The sequence below is a fragment of the Alosa sapidissima genome, chromosome 15 (genome assembly GCF_018492685.1).
Source record: "Alosa sapidissima isolate fAloSap1 chromosome 15, fAloSap1.pri, whole genome shotgun sequence".
Taxonomy (NCBI): domain Eukaryota; kingdom Metazoa; phylum Chordata; class Actinopteri; order Clupeiformes; family Clupeidae; genus Alosa; species Alosa sapidissima.
Window position 1 is genome coordinate 7,840,427 of NC_055971.1, and position 19,319 is coordinate 7,859,745.

Consider the following 19,319-nt stretch of genomic DNA (forward strand, 5'->3'; position numbering starts at 1 on the left):
TGCCCCTTGCCAGTGTTTTAGCTTCCAACCATTTGTTTATCATTGTTGAGATTGTTTGTATCACCTCCCATGATGGGATGTGATCAGAAATCCAGCTATGTTCATGTGCTTGCATTTGACTGCAATGCAAAGGGAATCCATTCCCCCCAAGGGTGAGATGCTGGTGTATTACTTAAACAAAGGTTCCGCAAATGAATTATAAACTTGTTGAACTGAAATGGAGAGAATGTGAATTATAAGCAGTCGAGAAAGCAAACATAAAATGAACTGTGTCTGGAATATGGCTGAATGGAAGGGCAACAGTGTTGAATATCTGCTCTGCTCATTTCTTAGCGCTCGAACACGATCTTTTCTTGTTGATCTCTTTGAGATCTTTTGAATCTTATCGAACTTGTTTTGAAGTTTATGGTTTACAGCTGTGTCCGTTGTGTCAAAAAGCTGTTCTCTCACACAAAACAAGGTTTTTCTCATTTAATAAAAACAAGGTTGTCATCTTGATGTTTCTCTTCGGCCAGTTGCGACTTTTGAACTTCCAAAAACAGTCACCCCCCCCCCCCCCTACCAGTGGATTTTACTTTTAAGTATTCCTCTTTTTTCATTTGAAGATGTTTTAAGAGCTGCTAAAAAATCTGGTAATAATAACAAGCTTTCTCTTTAGACTGTTGCCATGGTGACAATATCAGAAAACACAGGTGCAAATTCTACATATTATTAGCTGTAAAAATTTGTATTTATTGTGTACAAATGTTAAATAATAAAATGAATCAAAAAAACTCCTTATCGTGATTATTATCAAATAAGTAATGGTGTCTGTCTGTCTTTTTCTGTGCTTAATATGTTTTGAAATGCATGTGGATATCATTCAGCTGTGTGAGAATGTAAAAGTTTACTCATGAGGGTATAAACAAAGACCAAGCTACATGTCTGTCAAGCACTGGGGGCGTTGCTTAGGGCTTCATGAAAAAACCATCCGATGTTGACATGACTTGTTTCCTGGTGGAGCGCTAAATGGGAAGTCTCAGGAGCCTGGTGTTTTGGGGTGGGACCTAGTGCCAAGAATACAGGACATTTTTCACAGGACACAAAGTTAACATTTCTTTTTGTTTTACTACGGAACCAGATCTGTCAAAATGAATTAATCAGATCAAGATACTGGGTGCATCACTAAGAGCGTATTGATGCCGTGTGTGAAGATATACTTGTGCTCAAACCCACAAGGTAGGTGGTATGGATCATATAGTGTATTCAGTCATTATTTGAAAGCTATAGCTGTAGTTTTCAGCCATCTATGCTGTGAATTAGTTCAGTTTAACTACAATTAATACACAGTAGTCCTATTCTGCAGATGGTATGCATTCTTTCCAGTGCAGTTTGAAATGGAAGCTACATTTATGTCCTACCTAAAGCGTCCTTCTGAAAGCTGGTTTTCTGAGAACACACTTATGTGAATTTCGTGACATTTTCTCTGAGAAGTAAAGACAAAGAAATAGTTTCAAACAGTAATGTTAAAATTCCTCCCGTGCCGTGCACCTAAATGAGATCTCGTAGGATTTCCTGTGTGTTTTCAGACTCTGTCCAGGAGAGGAGAGCGCTGAGAGAGACTGTGTTCCCTAAGCTCAGGGACCACTGCAGGCGAAACCATGGGGTGGAGTTCAGGGTGAGCGATACACAACACATGTTCATTTTGCTTATGGTTTGGTTCTCAACTGAAAAGATGTTTCAGGCTATTTAACACCCAGTTGGTCCACCACCTGTTCCTCCACACAGTACAATAAAGAAGCGGTGCTGCAGGGCCTTCCCCAGCCTCTTTACCGCATTGTTTGGTGTATTGTCTGCTGTTTGAAAAGGAGTGGCATTACACCATTGTTTGTTCTCCTTTGAAATCCTCACAGAATATGATGTGTTTTAATAAATGAAATGGTATAAATAATATATAGTGTATAACAATTTTTAGATCATATAGTACATCAGTCATATTTACTTTAAATATTTCTTTAAACTTGTAGATATTTTCTGAAAATGACTGCCCTCTGATTTATCCCATGCAGGTTATTGACCCATATGAGGCCCCCAACTCAAAGGACTGGCCTAGCCAGCAGGTCCGACTCCGGCTTATACAGGGGTGCAAAGACACTTCAGTGGGACCATTCTTCGTGGTGATTTACTATGTTACAAACATTTTACTATATGCTTAACTGGTTAGACATTACATGTCTATTTTTCCAAAGTGATGGTAGAATCCTAAACTAGATGTACTGCAGAGCAGTACAAAATATGACCGCCGCCCAGTCCAGCACATTTTTTCCACAAAAAGAAAATACGCTGAAAGGCCTATATGATTCTAACTGTCTCACTAAATTGCATTATCCACACTCAATTCTCACTGGTATCTGCTAGACAACAAGTACCAAAACATGATTAGTTCATAGATTTCACATGTAAAATTCATTTTATACAACCCCACCTCCATTTGCCTGTTCATAATTCTGAGAAATTCTTGATTGTTTGTGTTATGTTTATGTTATGTGTGTGTGTGTGTGTGTGTGTGTGCGTGCTTGTGTGTGTGCCTGCGTATGTGCCTGTGCATGCAAGCGTACATATGTCTACTGTGTGAGTATGTGTCATACGTATGATTACTGTGAATGTATGTGTGTGTGTATCTGTTTGTGCACATGTGTGCACATGAAATGGGTTAACATGACCCCTGGAGGCAAACATACGGAAAAAAATGGTCATCCTAGGCCCTACAGTTCTCAAGATATTCACAGAGAACTGTGTCTGTCCTACCCTCCTTTCGGGGGGTCCAGTCCAGTGGGGGGCTACAGATCAAATCGAAAAATGACGGTTCCATGCTATCCATGTGGGGGTACATGCCCACCAAGTTTTGTGTACCCCGGTCTTTCAGTGTCCCGGGAATCCTTGTTGGTGTACGTCACTAAATGTACACATAAATTATTTTATTGTAAGGCCCCCCATGAACAAAAGTACACAAAACTTGGCGTGCATACAGAGGGTGTCATAATGATCCTACACTTCCAATTTCGTGCAGTTTTGACTATGTTAGGTCACAGATACCTTCAATTACAACACCTCATTTTTACTTTTTTGTGTTTAACTAGGTGGCGCTATACATGAAATGAGTGGTTATGGAATAGGTTGACATGGCCCCTTGAGATCAACATACAAAAAAAAAAGGTCCTCCTAAACCCTACGGTTTTCGAGATATTCACAGAAAACTGTGTCTGCCCTACCCTCTTTTCGGGGGGTCCAGTCCAGCGGGGGGTCTACAGATCAAAACGAAAAACGATGGTTCCATGCTATCCATGTGGGGTTACATGCCCACCAAGTTTCGTGTACCCCGGTCTTTCAGTGTCCCGGGAATCATTGACGGAAATTTGGGCATGCGAGAAAAAAAAAAAAATCTCACTAAACCTGACCGCCGCTTCGCTGCGCGGCGGTCATAATTACAAGTAATACCTCAACCCTCTCAAATGCTAGTGTTGCCTCCAGTCAATAAAGTCTGAGATATTTTCTCATTGCATAATGTAGCCCTATTATGTTAATTTGAATATTAACTAGATGTACCGCAGAGCGGTACAAAATATGACCGCCGCCCAGTCCAGCACATTTTTTTCACAAAAAGAAATCACGCTGAAAGGCCTATATGATTCTAACTGTCTCACTAAATTGCATTATCCACACTCAATTCTCACTGGTATCTGCTAGACAACAAGTACCAAAACATGATTAGTTCATAGATTTCACATGTAAAATTCATTTTATACAACCCCACCTCCATCTTGCCTGTTCATAATTCTGAGAAATTCTTGATTGTTTATGTTATGTGTGTGGGTGTGTGTGTGTGTGTGTGTGTGTGTGTGCGTGCTTGTGTGTGTGCCTGCGTATGTGCCTGTTGATGCAAGCGTACATATGTCTACTGTGTGACTATGTGTCATTCGTATGATTACTGTGAATGTATGTGTGTGTGTGTGTGTGTGTATCTGTTTGTGCACATGTGTGCACATGAAATGGGTTAACATGACCCCTGGAGGCAAACATATGGAAAAAAATGGTCATCCTAGGCCCTACAGTTCTCAAGATATTCACAGAGAACTGTGTCTGCCCTACCCTCCTTTCGGGGGGTCCAGTCCAGCGGGGGGGCTACAGATCAAAACGAAAAATGACGGTTCCATGCTATCCATGTGGGGGTACATGCCCAACAAGTTTTGTGTACCCCGGTCTTTCAGTGTCCCAGGAATCCTTGTTGGTGTACGTCACTAAATGTACACATAAATGATTTTATTGTAAGGCCCCCCATGAACGAAAGTACACAAAACTTGGCATGCATTCGGAGGGTGTCATAATGATCCTACACTTTTAATTTTGTGCAGTTTTGACCTTGTCAGCCAGAGATATTGTGATGAAAACACCTAATTTTTTGCTTTTTAATTTTTAACTAGGTGGCGCTATACATGAAATAAGTGGTAATGGGATGGGTTGACATGCCCCCTTAAGACCAACATACATAAAAAAGGTGGACCTCCTAGGCCCTACGGTTCTCGAGATATTCACAGAAAACTGTCTCCGGCCACCTACAGGCCAGTTGATGTATAGTAACATAAATTAATTTATTGTGTGGCCCCCCATGAACAGAATTCCACAAAACTTGGTGTGCATACAGAGGGTGTCAATGATCCTACACTTCCAATTTCGTGCAGTTTTGACTATGTTAGGTCACAGATACCTTCAATTACAACACCTCATTTTTACTTTTTTGTGTTTAACTAGGTGGCGCTATACATGAAATGAGTGGTTATGGAATGGGTTGACATGGCCCCTTGAGATCAACATACAAAAAAAATGGTCCTCCTAAACCCTACGGTTTTCGAGATATTCACAGAAAACTGTGTCTGCCCTATCCTCCTTTCGGGGGGTCCAGTCCAGCGGGGGGGCTACAGATCAAAACGAAAAACGATGGTTCCATGCTATCCATGTGGGGTTACATGCCCACCAAGTTTCGTGTACCCCGGTCTTTCAGTGTCCCGGGAATCATTGACGGAAATTTGGGCATGCGAAAAAAAAATAAAAATGAATAAATAAATAAATCTGACTAAACCTATATGCCCGCCGCTTCGCTGCGCGGCAGTCATAATTACATTACATTACATTACATTACATTACATTTGGCTGACGCTTTTTAGCCAAAGCGACTAACAACATGGTAAACAGTTTAAGTTTTAGAGCATTTCTCAACAATTTAATAACAGAGTACAGTAAGAATAAGTGCATCAGTGAGTGCTGTTTTTAACAGTTACTTGTCAGTTTAAGACAGCTGGTGAGTGCTAGGATCAGTAAGACTAATTATGACCGCCGCGCAGCGAAGCGGCGCATGTCCAAATTTCCGTCAAGGATTCCCGGGACACTGAAAGACCGGGGTAGACGAAACTTGGTGGGCATATAACCCCATATGGATAGCATGGAACCATCGTTTTTCTTTTTGATCTGTAGCCCCCCCCGCTGGACTGCACCCCCCGAAAGGAGGGTAGGGCAGACACAGTTTTCTGTGAATATCTCGAGAACCGTAAGGTTTAGGAGGACCATTTTTTTTTGTATGTTGATCTCAAGGGGTCATGTCAACCCATTCCATAACCACTCATTTCATGTATAACGCCACCTAGTTAAACACAAAAAAAGTAAAAATGAGGTGTTGTAATCGCAGGTATCTGTGACCTAACATAGTCAAAACTGCACGAAATTGGAAGTGTAGGATCATTATGACACCCTCTGAATGCACGCCAAGTTTCGTGGAATTCCGTTCATGGGGGGCCACACAATAAATTAATTTATGTTACTATACACCAACTGGCCTGTAGGTGGCCGGAGACAGTTTTCTGTGAATATCTCGAGAACCATAGGGCCTAGGAGGTCCACCTTTTTTTTGTATGTTGGTCTTAAGGGGGCATGTCAACCCATCCCATTACCACTTATTTCATGTATAGCGCCACCTAGTTAAAAATTAAAAAGCAAAAAATTAGGTGTTTTCATCACAATATCTCTGGCTGACATTCAAAGTCAAAAGTCAAAGTCAGCTTTATTGTCAATTTCTTCACATGTTCCAGACATACAAAGAGATCGAAATTACGTTTCTCTCTATCCCACGGTGAAGACAAGACATATTTTACCAATTTAAGTCCACAGACAAACATAACATTCAAGTAAACAAAAAAGTAAGTAAATAAGAGGGCACATATAATAATGAAAAAAATAAGAGCAGCAAAATTTGGTTTAAATTGTGCATAGACAGTCAATAAAATACTAGTGCAAAGTCAGGCCAATAAAAGGCTTGGGTAGTTCTGTTTGACCTAAGTAAGAAAGAAAGTAAGTGACATAGTGGTGCAAGTTATGTAAGAGCAGCAGAAGTGTTGTGTTTTCAGGACAACAACAACAAGTTGTAAAGTGTACAAGTGTGCAAGTGGAGTAGTGCACGCGGCCATTGTGGGTCCAATGTCCAGGATGTTATGTAGCTGAGGGTGGAGGGGGGAGAGGAGGGAGAGAGTTCAGCATCCTTACAGCTTGGTGTATGAAGCTGTTGGTGAGTCTGGTAGTGCGGGAGCGCAGGCTTCTGTACCTCTTCCCAGAGGGCAGTAGATCGAACAGATTGTGAGCGGGGTGACTTGCATCACTCACAATTTTGGTCGCCTTGCGGGTGAGGTGGGTGGTGTAAATGTCCTTCAGGGAGGGGAGTGAAGCACCAATAATCCTTCCAGCTGTGTTCACTATGCGCTGCAGGGCTTTCCTGTTGTATTCAGTGCAGCTTCCGCCCCACACAGCGATACAGCTGGAGAGGATGCTCTCAATGGTGCCTCGGTAGAATGTGGTCATGATGGCTGGTGGAGCACTTGCTCGCCTGAGTTTCCGCAGGAAGTACAGGCGGCGCTGAGCTCTCTTCGCCAGTGATGCAGTGTTGGTGGTCCAGGAGAGGTCTTCGCTGATGTGCACCCCCAGGAATTTGGTGCTGCTCGCTCTCTCCACCACAGCACCGTCGATGGTCAGTGGCAGGTGTTGGGTGTGACCTCTCCGGAAGTCAACAACAATCTCTTTGGTCTTGCTGACGTTCAGCAGGAGGTTGTTGTCCCTGCACCACGTGGTCAGATGGTCGACCTCCAACCTGTATTGAGTCTCGTCGCCCTTGGTGATGAGACCCACCAGAGTTGTGTCGTCAGCAAATTTCACTATGTGATTGTTGCTGTAGGTTGCAGTGCAGTCATGCGTCAGCAGGGTGAAGAGCAGCGGACTGAGCACGCAGCCTTGGGGGGCCCCTGTGCTCAGTGTGATGCTGCTTGAGGTATTGTTGCCAACACGTACTACTTGAGGCCTCTGACAGAGGAAGTCCAGTAGCCAGTTGCAGAGGTAGGCACTGAGTCCCAGTTTGTCAAGTTTGCAGATGAGTTGTTGTGGTATTATGGTGTTGAATGCAGAACTGAAGTCTATAAACAGCAATCTCACATATGAGTCTCTTTTTTCCAGGTGGGTGAGGGCTGGGTGGAGGGCAGAGCAGATTGCATCCTCTGTAGACCGCTTGGCTCGGTATGCAAACTGGAAGGGGTCCAGGGTGGGGGGGAGAATGGATTTGATATGTGACATGACAAGCCGCTCAAAGCACTTCATGATGATGGGTGTCAGTGCCACAGGGCGGTAGTCATTGAAGCAGGATGGAGCAGTTTTCTTCGGCACAGGTATGATGGTGGCAGCTTTGAAACATGATGGGACGATGGCTTGCTTCAGGGAAGTGTTAAAGATGTCTGTGAAGACATCCTTAAGCTCCCCTGCGCAGTCCTTCAGCGCACGACCTGGGATGCTGTCTGGACCTGTTGCCTTACGGGTGTTGATAGCAGCAAGTGTCCTCTTCACGCTGTCGGCAGAGAGGCACAGGGGCTGCTCATGTAGAGGGGGATGGGTCTTCTGTGGGCAGGTGCTGTTTTGTGCTTCAAAGCGAGCAAAGAAGCGGTTCAGGTTGTTGAGACATGGTCAAAACTGCACGAAATTGAAAGTGTAGGATCATTATGACACCCTCCGAATGCATGCCAAGTTTTGTGGACTTTCGTTCATGGGGGGCCTTACAATAAAATAATTTATGTGTACATTTAGTGAGCGTACACCAACAAGGATTCCCGGGACACTGAAAGACCGGGGTACACGAAACTTGGTGGGCATGTAACCCCACATGGATAGCATGAAACCAGCGTTTTTTGTTTTGATCTGTAGCCCCCCCCGCTGTACTGGACCCCCCGAAAGGAGGGTAGGGAAGACACAGTTTTTTGTGAATATCTTGAGAACCGTAGGGCCTAGGATGACCATTTTTTTCCGTATGTTTGCCTCCAGGGGTCATGTTAACCCATTCCATGTGCACACATGTGCATAAACTGATACACACGCACACACATACATTCACAGTAATCATAAACATATCTGGTTTGACAGGTGAGAACGGAACAAGTGTATTTGATTGTGAATTTATTTTTTTTTAACTTTGGAAATATTTGTGAGCATGGATCAGGGTCTGATTGGGGAGGAGTATGGCACTGCATCCTTACCTGAGCAGGTGGAGATCTCAGAGTTCCAGAACATTCTTCAGACGTGTCAGTCCATGCAGCTAAGCACTCGATTACTGGAGGAATGCTACCGGAGAGATGAGAATGTCATACCACCCTGCTTCTGTCTGCTTAGTCAGCACAGCAGCCAGGTATCATCTGATCACTGCAAACATGCTCAATTGGACAAATATATACCTTTCCCCCACTAAAGTGTTGAGTTTTCTATATTTTTAGACAGAGGCAATTACAGGAACCAAAACATGGGATGAGGCTCTGAAGGAAGTAAAGGATGTGCTTCAGGCGTCTGTAAAGCAGTGTATACTTGACGGAAGCATCACAGACGAAAAAGCCCAGAAATACTTTAGATCAGGTAAGGTGAAGTTAATCACCAATCATTCTGTAAAAACATTAATACATGTGCATATATAATGTTTATATACAATATAAATATACACTATATAAACAAAAGTATGAGGACACCTGTCATTACACCCACAGAAACATCTATGACATTCCATATATACTAATATGGAGTTGGTCCCCTCTTTACAGCTGTAACAGCTTCCACTCCTGGATTTCCACAAGATTTTAGTGTCTGTGGAAATGTTTGCCCATTCACTCAGGGGAGTATTTGTGAGGTCAAGCACTGATGTTGGAGAAGAAGGCCTGGCTCGCAATGTCTGTTCTTGTCCATCCCAACTCCATATTAAAACATATGGATTTAGAGTGGGATGTCATTGAAGTTAATGGCAGGCATCCCAATACTTTTGTCTATATTGTGTGTGTGTGTGTGTGTGTGTGTGTGTGTGTGTGTGTGTGTGTGTGTGTGTGTGTGTGTGTGTACTGTAATATAATAGCTGTTATATTGTGCTTTTAGACCTTGAGAATGACCTCCGCTTTGCCATGGAGGACTGTTTATCTGATGATATGAAAAGGTGCTTGTATTACATTCATAAGATCATCCATCAGAAAAAGACAGGACACTATCAAGACCAAGATCCTTCAAATGATCGACTGAGTGTTATCCGTGAGCATTTCCTACCCGACTTAGTTACTTCCTGTCATCTAGAGGTGTACACTACCACCACAGAGTGTGATCGGCAACAGGGTTACACAGTGGCCTTGAGACAGGCTTACATTGAAGGGCTTTGTCATCAGTTGTTCACAGACCTTTCAAGGCTCATTGACTCAACTGTCACAAAGAACACAGCAGATCCTGATGATGCCACCTCCCAGCAGGCCAACCTGTGTCACATCTATTCTCAGCTGTTCAGGATTGAACGTGTGGAGGCACAGCCAATCAAAGCTTACCTTGAGCAGAACTACCCAAAACATCCTCTTGTACTCATTGGGGGGCCATGCTCTGGCAAAACTGTCTTAATGGCCCATTGTGCAAGTCAGGTATTGTACATTGAATAAGGGCCCTTATGCTAAAAGTTTTTATTAATTGTCCAACTTTTCACAATGTCATCATCATTTTACAATTTCTATGTTGTTGATAAGTGTAATGTATTTCTTCATTCCACAGTTTAATATTTTGATATTTCATCTTTCAGGTGAAACTGTGGCTGAAGGCCAGTGATCCTGTGGTCATCACACACTTTTCTCCCCTCCCACTGAAGCAGCTTCTCAATAACATCTGCCACCATATTGCTGTTAGTTATAATCAACCATGGGACAACTGCATACGAGATGTTACTCAACTGGAAGAGGCCTTTACTGAACTCTTAGACATAGCATCGTCTTCCAAGTATCCCTTAATCCTGATGTTAGATGGCCTTGACCAGATACCAAGTTCTGAAGGACCCCAAGACATGACCTGGCTCCCTAAAACTTTACCTCTTAATGTCAAAGTCATCATTTCTACCACCTACACTAAATCTGGTACCCTTGCCAGTCTCAAGACACAATATCCAGACTCGAACTTCTTTCTAGAGCTGGAACCATTTAAGAGAAGCAGCTGTAGCCAGATGCTGACCAGCCTTCTGGAGAGCTCCAAAAGGAGGATCACCTCAGGACAACAGATGTATGTGAATGAGGCTCTTAAACAGTGTAGTCGTCCTCTTTATGCAGAGCTTATCTACAGAAATGTCAGCCTATGGAGATCCGAGACAGAAATCACTGAGGAGTCTCTAAGCCAAGGCATTCATAACAACATCAATCAATTTCTTCAACACCTTGAGGAGAAACATGGCCAAGCACTTGTTAGCAGATCGTTGAGTTTTCTAACGCTGTCGAGGTATGGCCTCACAGAGGCCGAACTGACAGATATCCTTTCCTGTGAAGATGATCTAGTTTCTGTGTTCCTCCCAATTGAGGACCCACCGTATAAGTTAAGGTTCCCTGAGGTTGTGGTGGAGAGCCTGATCTTTGACCTTGAGGGCTTTCTGTTGGCTAGACATATCTCAGGTTCTCGTGTGCTGTTCTGGGTCAGTAGACATTTCAGGTTAGTTATCATCAAGAGATACATTGACTCCATAGACAAAAGTGAGGAAATACACCTTCGACTAGCTGACTACTTTAGTGGGCGGTTTGCGTACGGAAGGGCCAAGCCACTAGTGATCACTTCAGACACCAACATGACTGACAAACAAGGCACTACAGAAGGAAAACCAATGAAAATGTACATAGACAGGAACCCTTATGGACAGCCTTGGGTGTGGAAAATGTCCAAGCCTTCCATTACATTTCAAGACTCATCCTCAGAGACAGGGAATGTAAATTTTAGAAAAGTCCTTGAGCTGCCCTATCATCTAAGATGGAGTGGAGGGCTGGATGAGTTTTGCAGAGGTTCAATGCTCTCCTATGATTTCCACCATGCAATGTTGATGGGAGGTTTAGTACAGGACTTGTTTCTCTGGCTGGAAGAGATGTCTCAGTTTATGATGCCAAGAGAGCTATGGCTTCTTGCCTGCATCCTGAGAAGTTCTTTATGTTTACTTCAGAACTCCCCTATAGACACACCATTAATAATACAAGCACAGCTCTTTCCTTTCCTAGGGGTCGTTCCTGAGCTGGAAGACTATGCAAAGCAGTTGTGTGTGGGATATGTGAGGTCTGGGATAACCATGGTGCTGCCTCCTGCCTCCTCTGTTCCCTGTTCCTCTTGGGAACTGTCAGACAGAATGAGGTCTTCTGTTACAGATGTGGCTATAGCCGACAGTGGAAGAGTGGTTCTCCTCCTTAGTGATGGCTCTGCCTGGGCTTGGAATGGGATCACTTCCAAACAATTCCAAGTGCCCCATGTTCCCACAATAAAAATGGTCAGTCTCAGAATTTCAAACACCTATCTCCTGTTGTCTTCCAGCTGTAACAGGCTCTTTCTATGTGATTTGCGCACAATGTTTTTTGAAGAAGTTCCTGTTCTGAATACTGAGATTCATCAGAACACCCATATCTCTATTGAGGGCTTTCTGGCATCCACAACAAAGATGTTTTGGTGGTACAGAGGAGAACATCATGTCTATATGCATGCTACAGATGATACATCATCTAATTGTGGGATCACTCAATTATATTGCCCTGGTTTTGTCACATGCATATCATGTTCTTTTGATGAGCAGCATGTGTTCTGTGGACAGGGCAATGGAAATGTATCCATTTTTGATGTGCAGAGTGGTCAGACCGTTTCTGCCCTCTCTTGCTCTACAGAGAGACCACTGATTGGCTTGAAAAGAGTTGAGGAAGAGGTGATGGCATGTATTGACAGTGTGGGTAGCCTGTTTATTTGGAATATTCAAAACATTTCTCATCCGAGCCTTAGTACAGAGAGCTTGAGCAATAAAGACACTGAGGAGGTTTTGAATATAGATTTCACAGAAGATAATGAGGTTCTTCTAATTTGTAAGAAGCAGAAAATCATACTCTGGGACACAAATAGCTGCTCTGTGGATGATCAATTTCACGCTCCAAAAGGTAAAGCCTTTGTTCATGTTATGCTGGACCATGGTTCCAGCTTGCTCTTAGCTTTATTAGAAGGGTGTTCATGTCTTCTGGTCTGGGATTCATGCACAGGGCAATGTGTTTTGAGCCTTAACACTGGCTCCACAGAAACCCCAAAACTTTTCAAAGTGGGTGACCAGTACCTGTCAGCTGTTACGGTCAATGGGATCGTCACCTGGGATATGGATCTTGTCAGAGAAGCAGCCTCAATCCCCAAAACTGGGTCAAAAACAATAAAGATGGTGCTGGTGAAAAGTGATAATTTCTATACAAGTGACGGCACAGAACTTTTATGGAAGTGGAATGCACAAAGTGGTGAAAAAGAGGGCTGCTTCCTGCATCACGGTCCGGTTACAGCCTTTACCATCTCACAGGATGGGGAGCATCTAGTGACTGTAGCCTCAGGTGACATTTATGTGTGGAGAAGTGGAGATGGAGTTAATTTGTACTGCATCCCTGGCAGTGCAGCATCGCAGGTACTCATCACACCCACAGGAAACGTTGCTGTGTCGCTCTCAGACCAGGGGCTCTCCAGGGTGTGGAAGGTTGCAAATGGGCATGAAGTGTGCCGCTTTCACCTTAGGCTTGAAAAGCCTGTAATCTCACCAGAGAGCACATTCCTTCTGGGCCTACAGGAGGACAAACTCCTGGCTGTCAGCCTGTGGTTTGGCTATGTCAGCAGAGAGTTTCCGCTGTCAGATCAGTCACGTGTGCTTGCATTCAATTCCATTCTAGATCACCCAGACTATGTGATTGTTATTACCTCATCTGGGGCTGTCTATTCATGGAAGATGTCGGACGACACGATTTGCCAGAGATTCCAAATGCCAGAGCACCTCCTTGACCAGCCTGGAGTTTTTCAGGTCTGTGCAGATGGCAGCTATGCTATCCTTACTATTGGTCAATCTGATATGAATATCTTGGATGTGACTCAAGGTAGACTGTGCGCAGTTAAAGTTAATGGACAAATCCACCATGTATGCTTGGATATCAGTGGTAAATATGCTGCCTACATCAGTGAAACTACCATCAGTCACCTGAGTTGCTCTTGTAAACCCTGTGTTAGACTTGTTTTAACAGCTATACGAGTCTCAAACGGAATGAGAGTGGGTAGGTTCTACCTCTGCAGGTATCCTTGTGCGATGAGTATTTCTGATAATTTGTCAGTGTATGTCATTTTTGAGGATGGATCCGTAGGCATTTATGCTATCACTGACACTGATGCAGAACAGAGTGCCACTGCTACCAAGACCCTCTTGCCTATTGTAGGGCAAAGACACCCTCCATGTACAGCACAAACATGGCAACCTTTAGCAGTGGAGAAATGGAATAACACACTGAACATGTCGGTTAGACTGGGTGCTGAATCCTTCAGATAATGTATAACGTTTTTAAATCATGGACAGCACAAAAGACAAAACTTTTTTTAAATTGCCTCACAGATGTTTTGGACCAGATGCCCTTCTTTCCTTGATTCAAAAACATTTAGCCATGGCCAATCTTATATGGGCGGACTCTTTGTTGTAAGATCTACAAACCATTTTCCAATTTGTAAATATTTGTAGATTTATAATAGGCCTAATCTATTTGCCATAAATAATAACTAGCCTATACTGTTTATCAACAGCCATTTAGCCCACGTAAAAATGTAAAACAAATATTCTCTTGCTCAGTCACATTGGATAAAAGTGCTGAATGATTAATGTAATAAATGTAAAAAAAAAACCAGTAACCACTTGCTTGAGCAAACTTAATGTTAACCATATCACTGCCTTCAACTAATTGTATTTGTTTGTTCCTTTTACCTTTTGAAAATAAATAAAAGCGATTTACTTTGAATATTGCTGATTATTGCAACTTCAGCTGAACAAGAACTTGCCCATCAGACTTGTAGCATAATCACAGACAGCGTAGGCTAACAACAGACTTCGGCTTTTAGGCTATGCATTTCATATAGCCTAGCCTACTTCAGTTGAATGTTCCTTTCCTTATTAAACCGTTTAACTGACACAAGCATCGCATAATTACCACTGAAAATACTGCATCCTTACCTAGCACCCAACGACACACCTGAAGCCTGAAGGTTTGCAGTTGTGAATATCTGTGAAACTACAACAACCACACGTCCTTGCATGCTCTCAGGAAGAAAATCAGAAAGCTTGGTATAAATCTACTTCCGCCTCTGAGGTCATTCCTTTCCTGTCTACGGCCTCCAGCAAGATGGCGGTGCAAATATCCAAGAAGAGAAAGGTTAGTTCAACATTTCGTATTTGTATGGTATTACGTGAGCCTATTCTTTAAATACAGATATTTATATGTTCGGTATCATGTGGCGAATGCCTGATAATGTCCTCGTGTGTTTCTGGTCAACCTTTGAGTGAGGATTATTATAGATTCAGTCAGCACTGTACTTCAACGCAAACATGGCAGGGTTGTAGCCCAAGCTAGCTACGTGTCGGTAGGTAGGCGCAGCATGTTATGTTGCTGCTCTAATATTTTCATGGATTGCGGTCTCTATTACGAATGATATTGAAAGAAGTGGTCTATGGCTAAACCGTGGTTTTTAAACACAACTTCTGACGGACAGTTTGGCTGAAACGGAAATGTTGGCTATCGTTCACTTGCTCCACTGGACGAAATTTGCAGCTGATTTCAATTGCCGGCTAGCATGCTAAGTTGTAAGTTAACGGCATTAATTGTGCAGTCCTAAATACCCCTAGTAGAATGGCAGTTATTGATAATATGGGAAGTCTTTTCTTTAAACGAATATTTTGAAGACTAGTAACCAGGTTATTTACAAATGACTAGTGAACTTAGATACATGGTCTGCTAGGCAAAGCAGTATGGTTGACGTTTGCTAGCATTAGCTTGCACAGATGCGAGTCTAACGTTAACCATTAGCACACGTAAGTAATCCTGCTTTTGGTTTGCTTACAGTTTGTATCAGACGGCATCTTCAAAGCCGAACTGAACGAGTTCCTGACCCGCGAGCTCGCTGAGGATGGCTACTCTGGAGTGGAGGTTCGTGTCACTCCCACTAGGACAGAGATCATCATTCTTGCCACCAGGTAACGGAATTGCATTCTCGTGTAGAACATGCACAATACTTATGAGCAGTGTTCAGTTTCTATGCATAGCTGTCAACATTGAGCATTGAAAATGAAGGATCCCGGATTTCTCACCCAAAATATGGGAACATTTCAGCATTCCTCTCTGTTGCTATCCCTCTGCTGACAGCAAGAATTCAGACTACAAAACTGCTACACTAACTAAAACAAGGTGTAAAACTAGGTCTAACTGATTTTGCTTACAGATTGGTGTCAAATCGTACTCACAACAACCAAGCATTTATCTTAATTTGGCTAACATCACTTTAAGGTCCCCTTCAATCAAGCAAAACTATGCTTTAAGTATCTGTTTCGCTGGAAGTGCAAGGGGGTAGCAACAGGTCCGTTGTTAGGGCTAATGTTATATGAGTATTAAAATATGGGATATTTCAGTGGGAAATATTAAAACAGGAAGACAACGGGGAAAATGCATGAGTAACCTGGAAAAAATGGGAGCTTAGTGTAGTAAACATATCATGTTTATGCACGTTTGATATGGTGTGGTCTTCCATGTCCCACATCCCCTTCAGTGATGATACGATGACGAGTCGGAAAAGGGCTTGCTCTCTCTCTGTGGCGACTGGCTCAGGGTCACGTTCTGTGGCTCTGAGTTTAGTCTCACAAAGGAGGGTGTCTTTTTCAGGTGAAGACATTGAGGCATTTGTCTGAGAAGGACCAGAATTTCCCCTGGAGTTTTTGTGTAGGTAATTGTTTGAAAGTTTGCAAATGACCCATTTCTTTTTCATCAGGACACAGAACGTCCTGGGAGAGAAAGGCCGTCGTATTAGAGAACTGACTGCAGTTGTTCAGAAGAGGTTTGGCTTCCCAGAGGGTAGTGTGGAGGTAAGTGTAATGAATCTGGTCTTAACATTGACAAACTTGTTAGGCATATGTCATATTAAGGTTTTGGCACTGCAGGTGCTGTGTGAGATGTGCAAGATGTGTTTCAGACTGACTCACGATTCTGTCAATTCACACCCCCATTTCTCTGTAGCTTTATGCTGAGAAAGTTGCCACCAGGGGTCTGTGCGCCATCGCCCAGGCTGAGTCTCTGCGTTACAAGCTGCTTGGAGGCCTGGCTGTCCGTAGGTAAGCATTCATTTATATTCTTTCCGTTAATGTTTTTAAGTAAAAAGTGTTGAGGGCCCGTTTATTGACTGTCCCACTCCCACATCCCCTTCAGTGATGATACGATGACGAGTCGGAAAAGGACTTGCTCTCACTCTGTGGCGACTGGCTCAGGGTCACGTTCTGTGGCTCCGAATTTAGTCTCACAAAGGAGGGTGTCCTTTTCAGGTGAAGACATTGAGGCATTTGTCTGAGAAGGACCAGAATTTCCCCTGGAGTTTTTGTGCCCTATTGCCCATACATATATGTATTAAACTGCTTTTAGCATCAGGTGTGTGCTTAAAATCCCCTCTCACTAGCTAACTCGCTGTTCTTAGGGCATGCTATGGTGTCCTGCGCTTCATCATGGAGAGTGGAGCCAAGGGTTGTGAGGTGGTTGTGTCTGGCAAGCTCAGGGGCCAGAGGGCCAAGTCCATGAAGTTTGTGGACGGCTTGATGATCCACAGCGGAGACCCCGTCAACTACTACGTCGACACCGCTGTCCGCCACGTCCTGCTCAGGCAGGGTAAGTCTGAGCAAACAGGGTTGTTTATGTTGCCACTTAAGCCGAACTTGTACCTGTCTTGGATGAATTTGCTGTGCAAGTTGTCAAGCCTCAGATTGAGGTGGTGCATGTTTCCTGCATTTAACATTTTTCACATTTTTTGAAGTAATTATCTGATCCACCATTATGTCAAACATAGTCGTCCATTAATTCTATGTAGGTCTTCCCTTCAGTGATGATTCGATGACGAGTCGGAATTGGGCTCCGTCTCTTCTGTGGTGACTTGCTCAGGGTCACGTTCTGTGCCTCTGAGTTCAGCCCACAGTGGAGCGGGGTCCTTATCAGTTGAAGACATAGAGGCATTTGTCTGAGAAGGGTCTTGAACTTAATTCATATGTAGAAGGATTTCATTGATGTCGCATGTTTGGCTTGTTACTCTGCTGCAGCATGTTCACTTCACATTGCTGTACCTCTGCAGGTGTGCTGGGTATCAAGGTCAAGATTATGCTGCCCTGGGATCCCAGCGGCAAGATCGGCCCCAAGAAGCCCCTGCCCGACCATGTCAGCATCGTGGAGCCCAAGGATGAGGTCCTCCCCACCACCCCCGTGTCTGAACAGAAGGGAGTCAAGCCTGACGCCCCTCCAGTCATGCCACAGGGTGCCCCTGTACCCACCGCTTAAAGGGTGAGGATTAGTGATGGATGAAATCGTTTGTTGGGCCCTGGACTAGTTCTCATGGATTTGATTGTTTTTGCTAGTGGTCTGTTGGTAGGCTCCTTGTGAGGGAGGATGGATCTGTATGTGTTCTGTAAGGGCTGAGTTTGAAGCCTAGACTTGTTTGCCTTCAGTGATCCTCATGACCCAGAACAGAGGATGGTCATGAGCATTGAGCTGAGAATGGCCTATTCGTCTTTTAAAAATGCCAAATGTTGTTGTAGTTATCTGATCCGTCCTCGTGCCAAACATGGCCGTCCATAAGCTCTTATGTAGGTCTTCCCTTCAGTGATGATTCGATGACGAGTCGGAAATGGGCTCTGTCTCTTCTGTCGTGTCTTGCTCAGGGTCACGTTCTGTGCCTCTGAGTTCAGCCCACAGAGGAACAGGGTTTTTCTCAATTGAAGACATTGAGGCATTTGTCTGAGAAGGGTCTTGCACTTACTCCACATTTAGAATTTATTTGAAATGGTATGTTTAGCTTGCTGCTCTGCTGATCAGATCTAGAATAGTGGTTTAGCCTCTGAAATTTAAAAACATGATTCTACGCTATTCTACTTTTCTGATTATGGTTCACTACAAAAAAATAAATTGAAGCTCTAGACTATTTAAGTAAGTCTAGTGCTGGCCTGCCCATGTGATGGACCATACAGATCCAGTCAGCTTTATGATAAAAACAGTAAATGTATGCAGCTGTATCCTATCCTCAGTAACATTCTTTTTGTCTTTATAGGTCTGCGTCAATAGATGGACAGAACACCACCAGAATTTTCTGTACAAAAATAAAAAAAATAAGAACCATGTTTTTGTGTTAATCCCTCCTTTTTTCCAGTAAACGGTTGAATTTTATTATTTTTATTTTTTTTTACTAAATATAGACATGGAACTTATGCTTTATTCAAGGGAGAGCATTACCAAACCACCATAAACATTTCTATTTCAGGCGCATTCAGACTAGACCGTTTGGTCTGGACCAGAGTTCGTTTGAACCGATGGTTCAGTGATATTTGCTAAAGCAGTCTACAGAGCCCGTGTCTGCCAGAAAAGTGGTCTGGGGTATGGTTTGTTCGAACTCCGCTACAGTTCCAATGCTATCTGTTCCAAAACCAGGCAATAAACTGCCGTTTTTGCAACGTTGCCAAGCAATATTAAAAAGGTGATGTTTGACATAAGCGGACCTGAATCAAACAAATGTAATGTGAACGGAGATCTACTGAATCAGGGCTAGGGGTGAATAATCTTTCTTGGGTACGATCCAGTTAAACAGACTCCGTGAAGGCAAACCAAGTCTGAGATCTGCCACTTTAAAACGATACAAACATGTTGGGGCTTTGTGAATAGAGATACTGC

At 43.4% G+C, this 19,319-nt stretch overlaps 2 protein-coding genes, 1 long non-coding RNA gene and 4 other non-coding genes across 11 annotated transcripts in view; 6 read left to right on the forward strand and 1 right to left on the reverse strand.

Annotated features, from left to right (window-relative positions):
• Nucleotides 1–905: 905 nt before the first annotated feature.
• LOC121683240 lies at nucleotides 906–8,664 on the reverse strand. Its single transcript, XR_006022709.1, has 3 exons — nucleotides 8,595–8,664; nucleotides 1,401–1,465; nucleotides 906–1,046 (listed from the first exon to the last, which is right to left on the reverse strand). It is a non-coding gene; the product is annotated as an uncharacterized LOC121683240 (long non-coding RNA).
• LOC121683233 (NACHT and WD repeat domain-containing protein 2-like) overlaps nucleotides 1,055–19,319 on the forward strand; it is a 28,200-nt gene continuing 9,935 nt past the window's right edge. The window contains exons 1-7 of one of the 5 annotated variants that reach the window (XR_006022707.1): nucleotides 1,055–1,218; nucleotides 1,569–1,657; nucleotides 2,049–2,156; nucleotides 8,558–8,743; nucleotides 8,829–8,964; nucleotides 9,147–9,406; nucleotides 15,073–15,077. Coding sequence is in view for 4 of the 5 variants with exons in the window: in XM_042062771.1 (XP_041918705.1) it covers nucleotides 1,179–1,218; nucleotides 1,569–1,657; nucleotides 2,049–2,156; nucleotides 8,558–8,743; nucleotides 8,829–8,964; nucleotides 9,472–9,995; nucleotides 10,151–13,915 (4,848 nt within the window). In the remaining variant the exon portion in view is untranslated. The other 4 variants (XM_042062771.1, XM_042062775.1, XM_042062773.1 and 1 more) reach the window with 4 other exon arrangements.
• rps3 (ribosomal protein S3) lies at nucleotides 14,630–18,772 on the forward strand. Its single transcript, XM_042062780.1, has 7 exons — nucleotides 14,630–14,786; nucleotides 15,474–15,604; nucleotides 16,393–16,486; nucleotides 16,638–16,732; nucleotides 17,089–17,276; nucleotides 17,734–17,939; nucleotides 18,703–18,772. The coding sequence occupies exons 1-6, from the start codon at nucleotides 14,757–14,759 to the stop codon at nucleotides 17,934–17,936; spliced, it is 741 nt and encodes a 246-aa protein (XP_041918714.1). The 5' UTR covers nucleotides 14,630–14,756; the 3' UTR covers nucleotides 17,937–17,939; nucleotides 18,703–18,772.
• On the forward strand, nucleotides 16,168–16,317 carry LOC121684708. The gene has a single exon (XR_006023180.1). It is a non-coding gene; the product is annotated as a small nucleolar RNA SNORD15 (small nucleolar RNA).
• Nucleotides 16,821–16,970, forward strand: LOC121684709. The gene has a single exon (XR_006023181.1). It is a non-coding gene; the product is annotated as a small nucleolar RNA SNORD15 (small nucleolar RNA).
• Nucleotides 17,483–17,631, forward strand: LOC121684707. Its single transcript, XR_006023179.1, has one exon. It is a non-coding gene; the product is annotated as a small nucleolar RNA SNORD15 (small nucleolar RNA).
• On the forward strand, nucleotides 18,253–18,401 carry LOC121684706. Its single transcript, XR_006023178.1, has one exon. It is a non-coding gene; the product is annotated as a small nucleolar RNA SNORD15 (small nucleolar RNA).

Excerpts from the sequence above, each read along its gene's own strand:
- rps3 (XM_042062780.1), top strand. The coding sequence starts at position 14,757 with ATGGCGGTGCAAATATCCAAGAAGAGAAAG. Across the intron at positions 14,787-15,473 it reads AAATATCCAAGAAGAGAAAG|TTTGTATCAGACGGCATCTT; the intron begins GTTAGTTCAACA and ends GTTTGCTTACAG. Across the intron at positions 16,733-17,088 it reads GGAGGCCTGGCTGTCCGTAG|GGCATGCTATGGTGTCCTGC; the intron begins GTAAGCATTCAT and ends CGCTGTTCTTAG.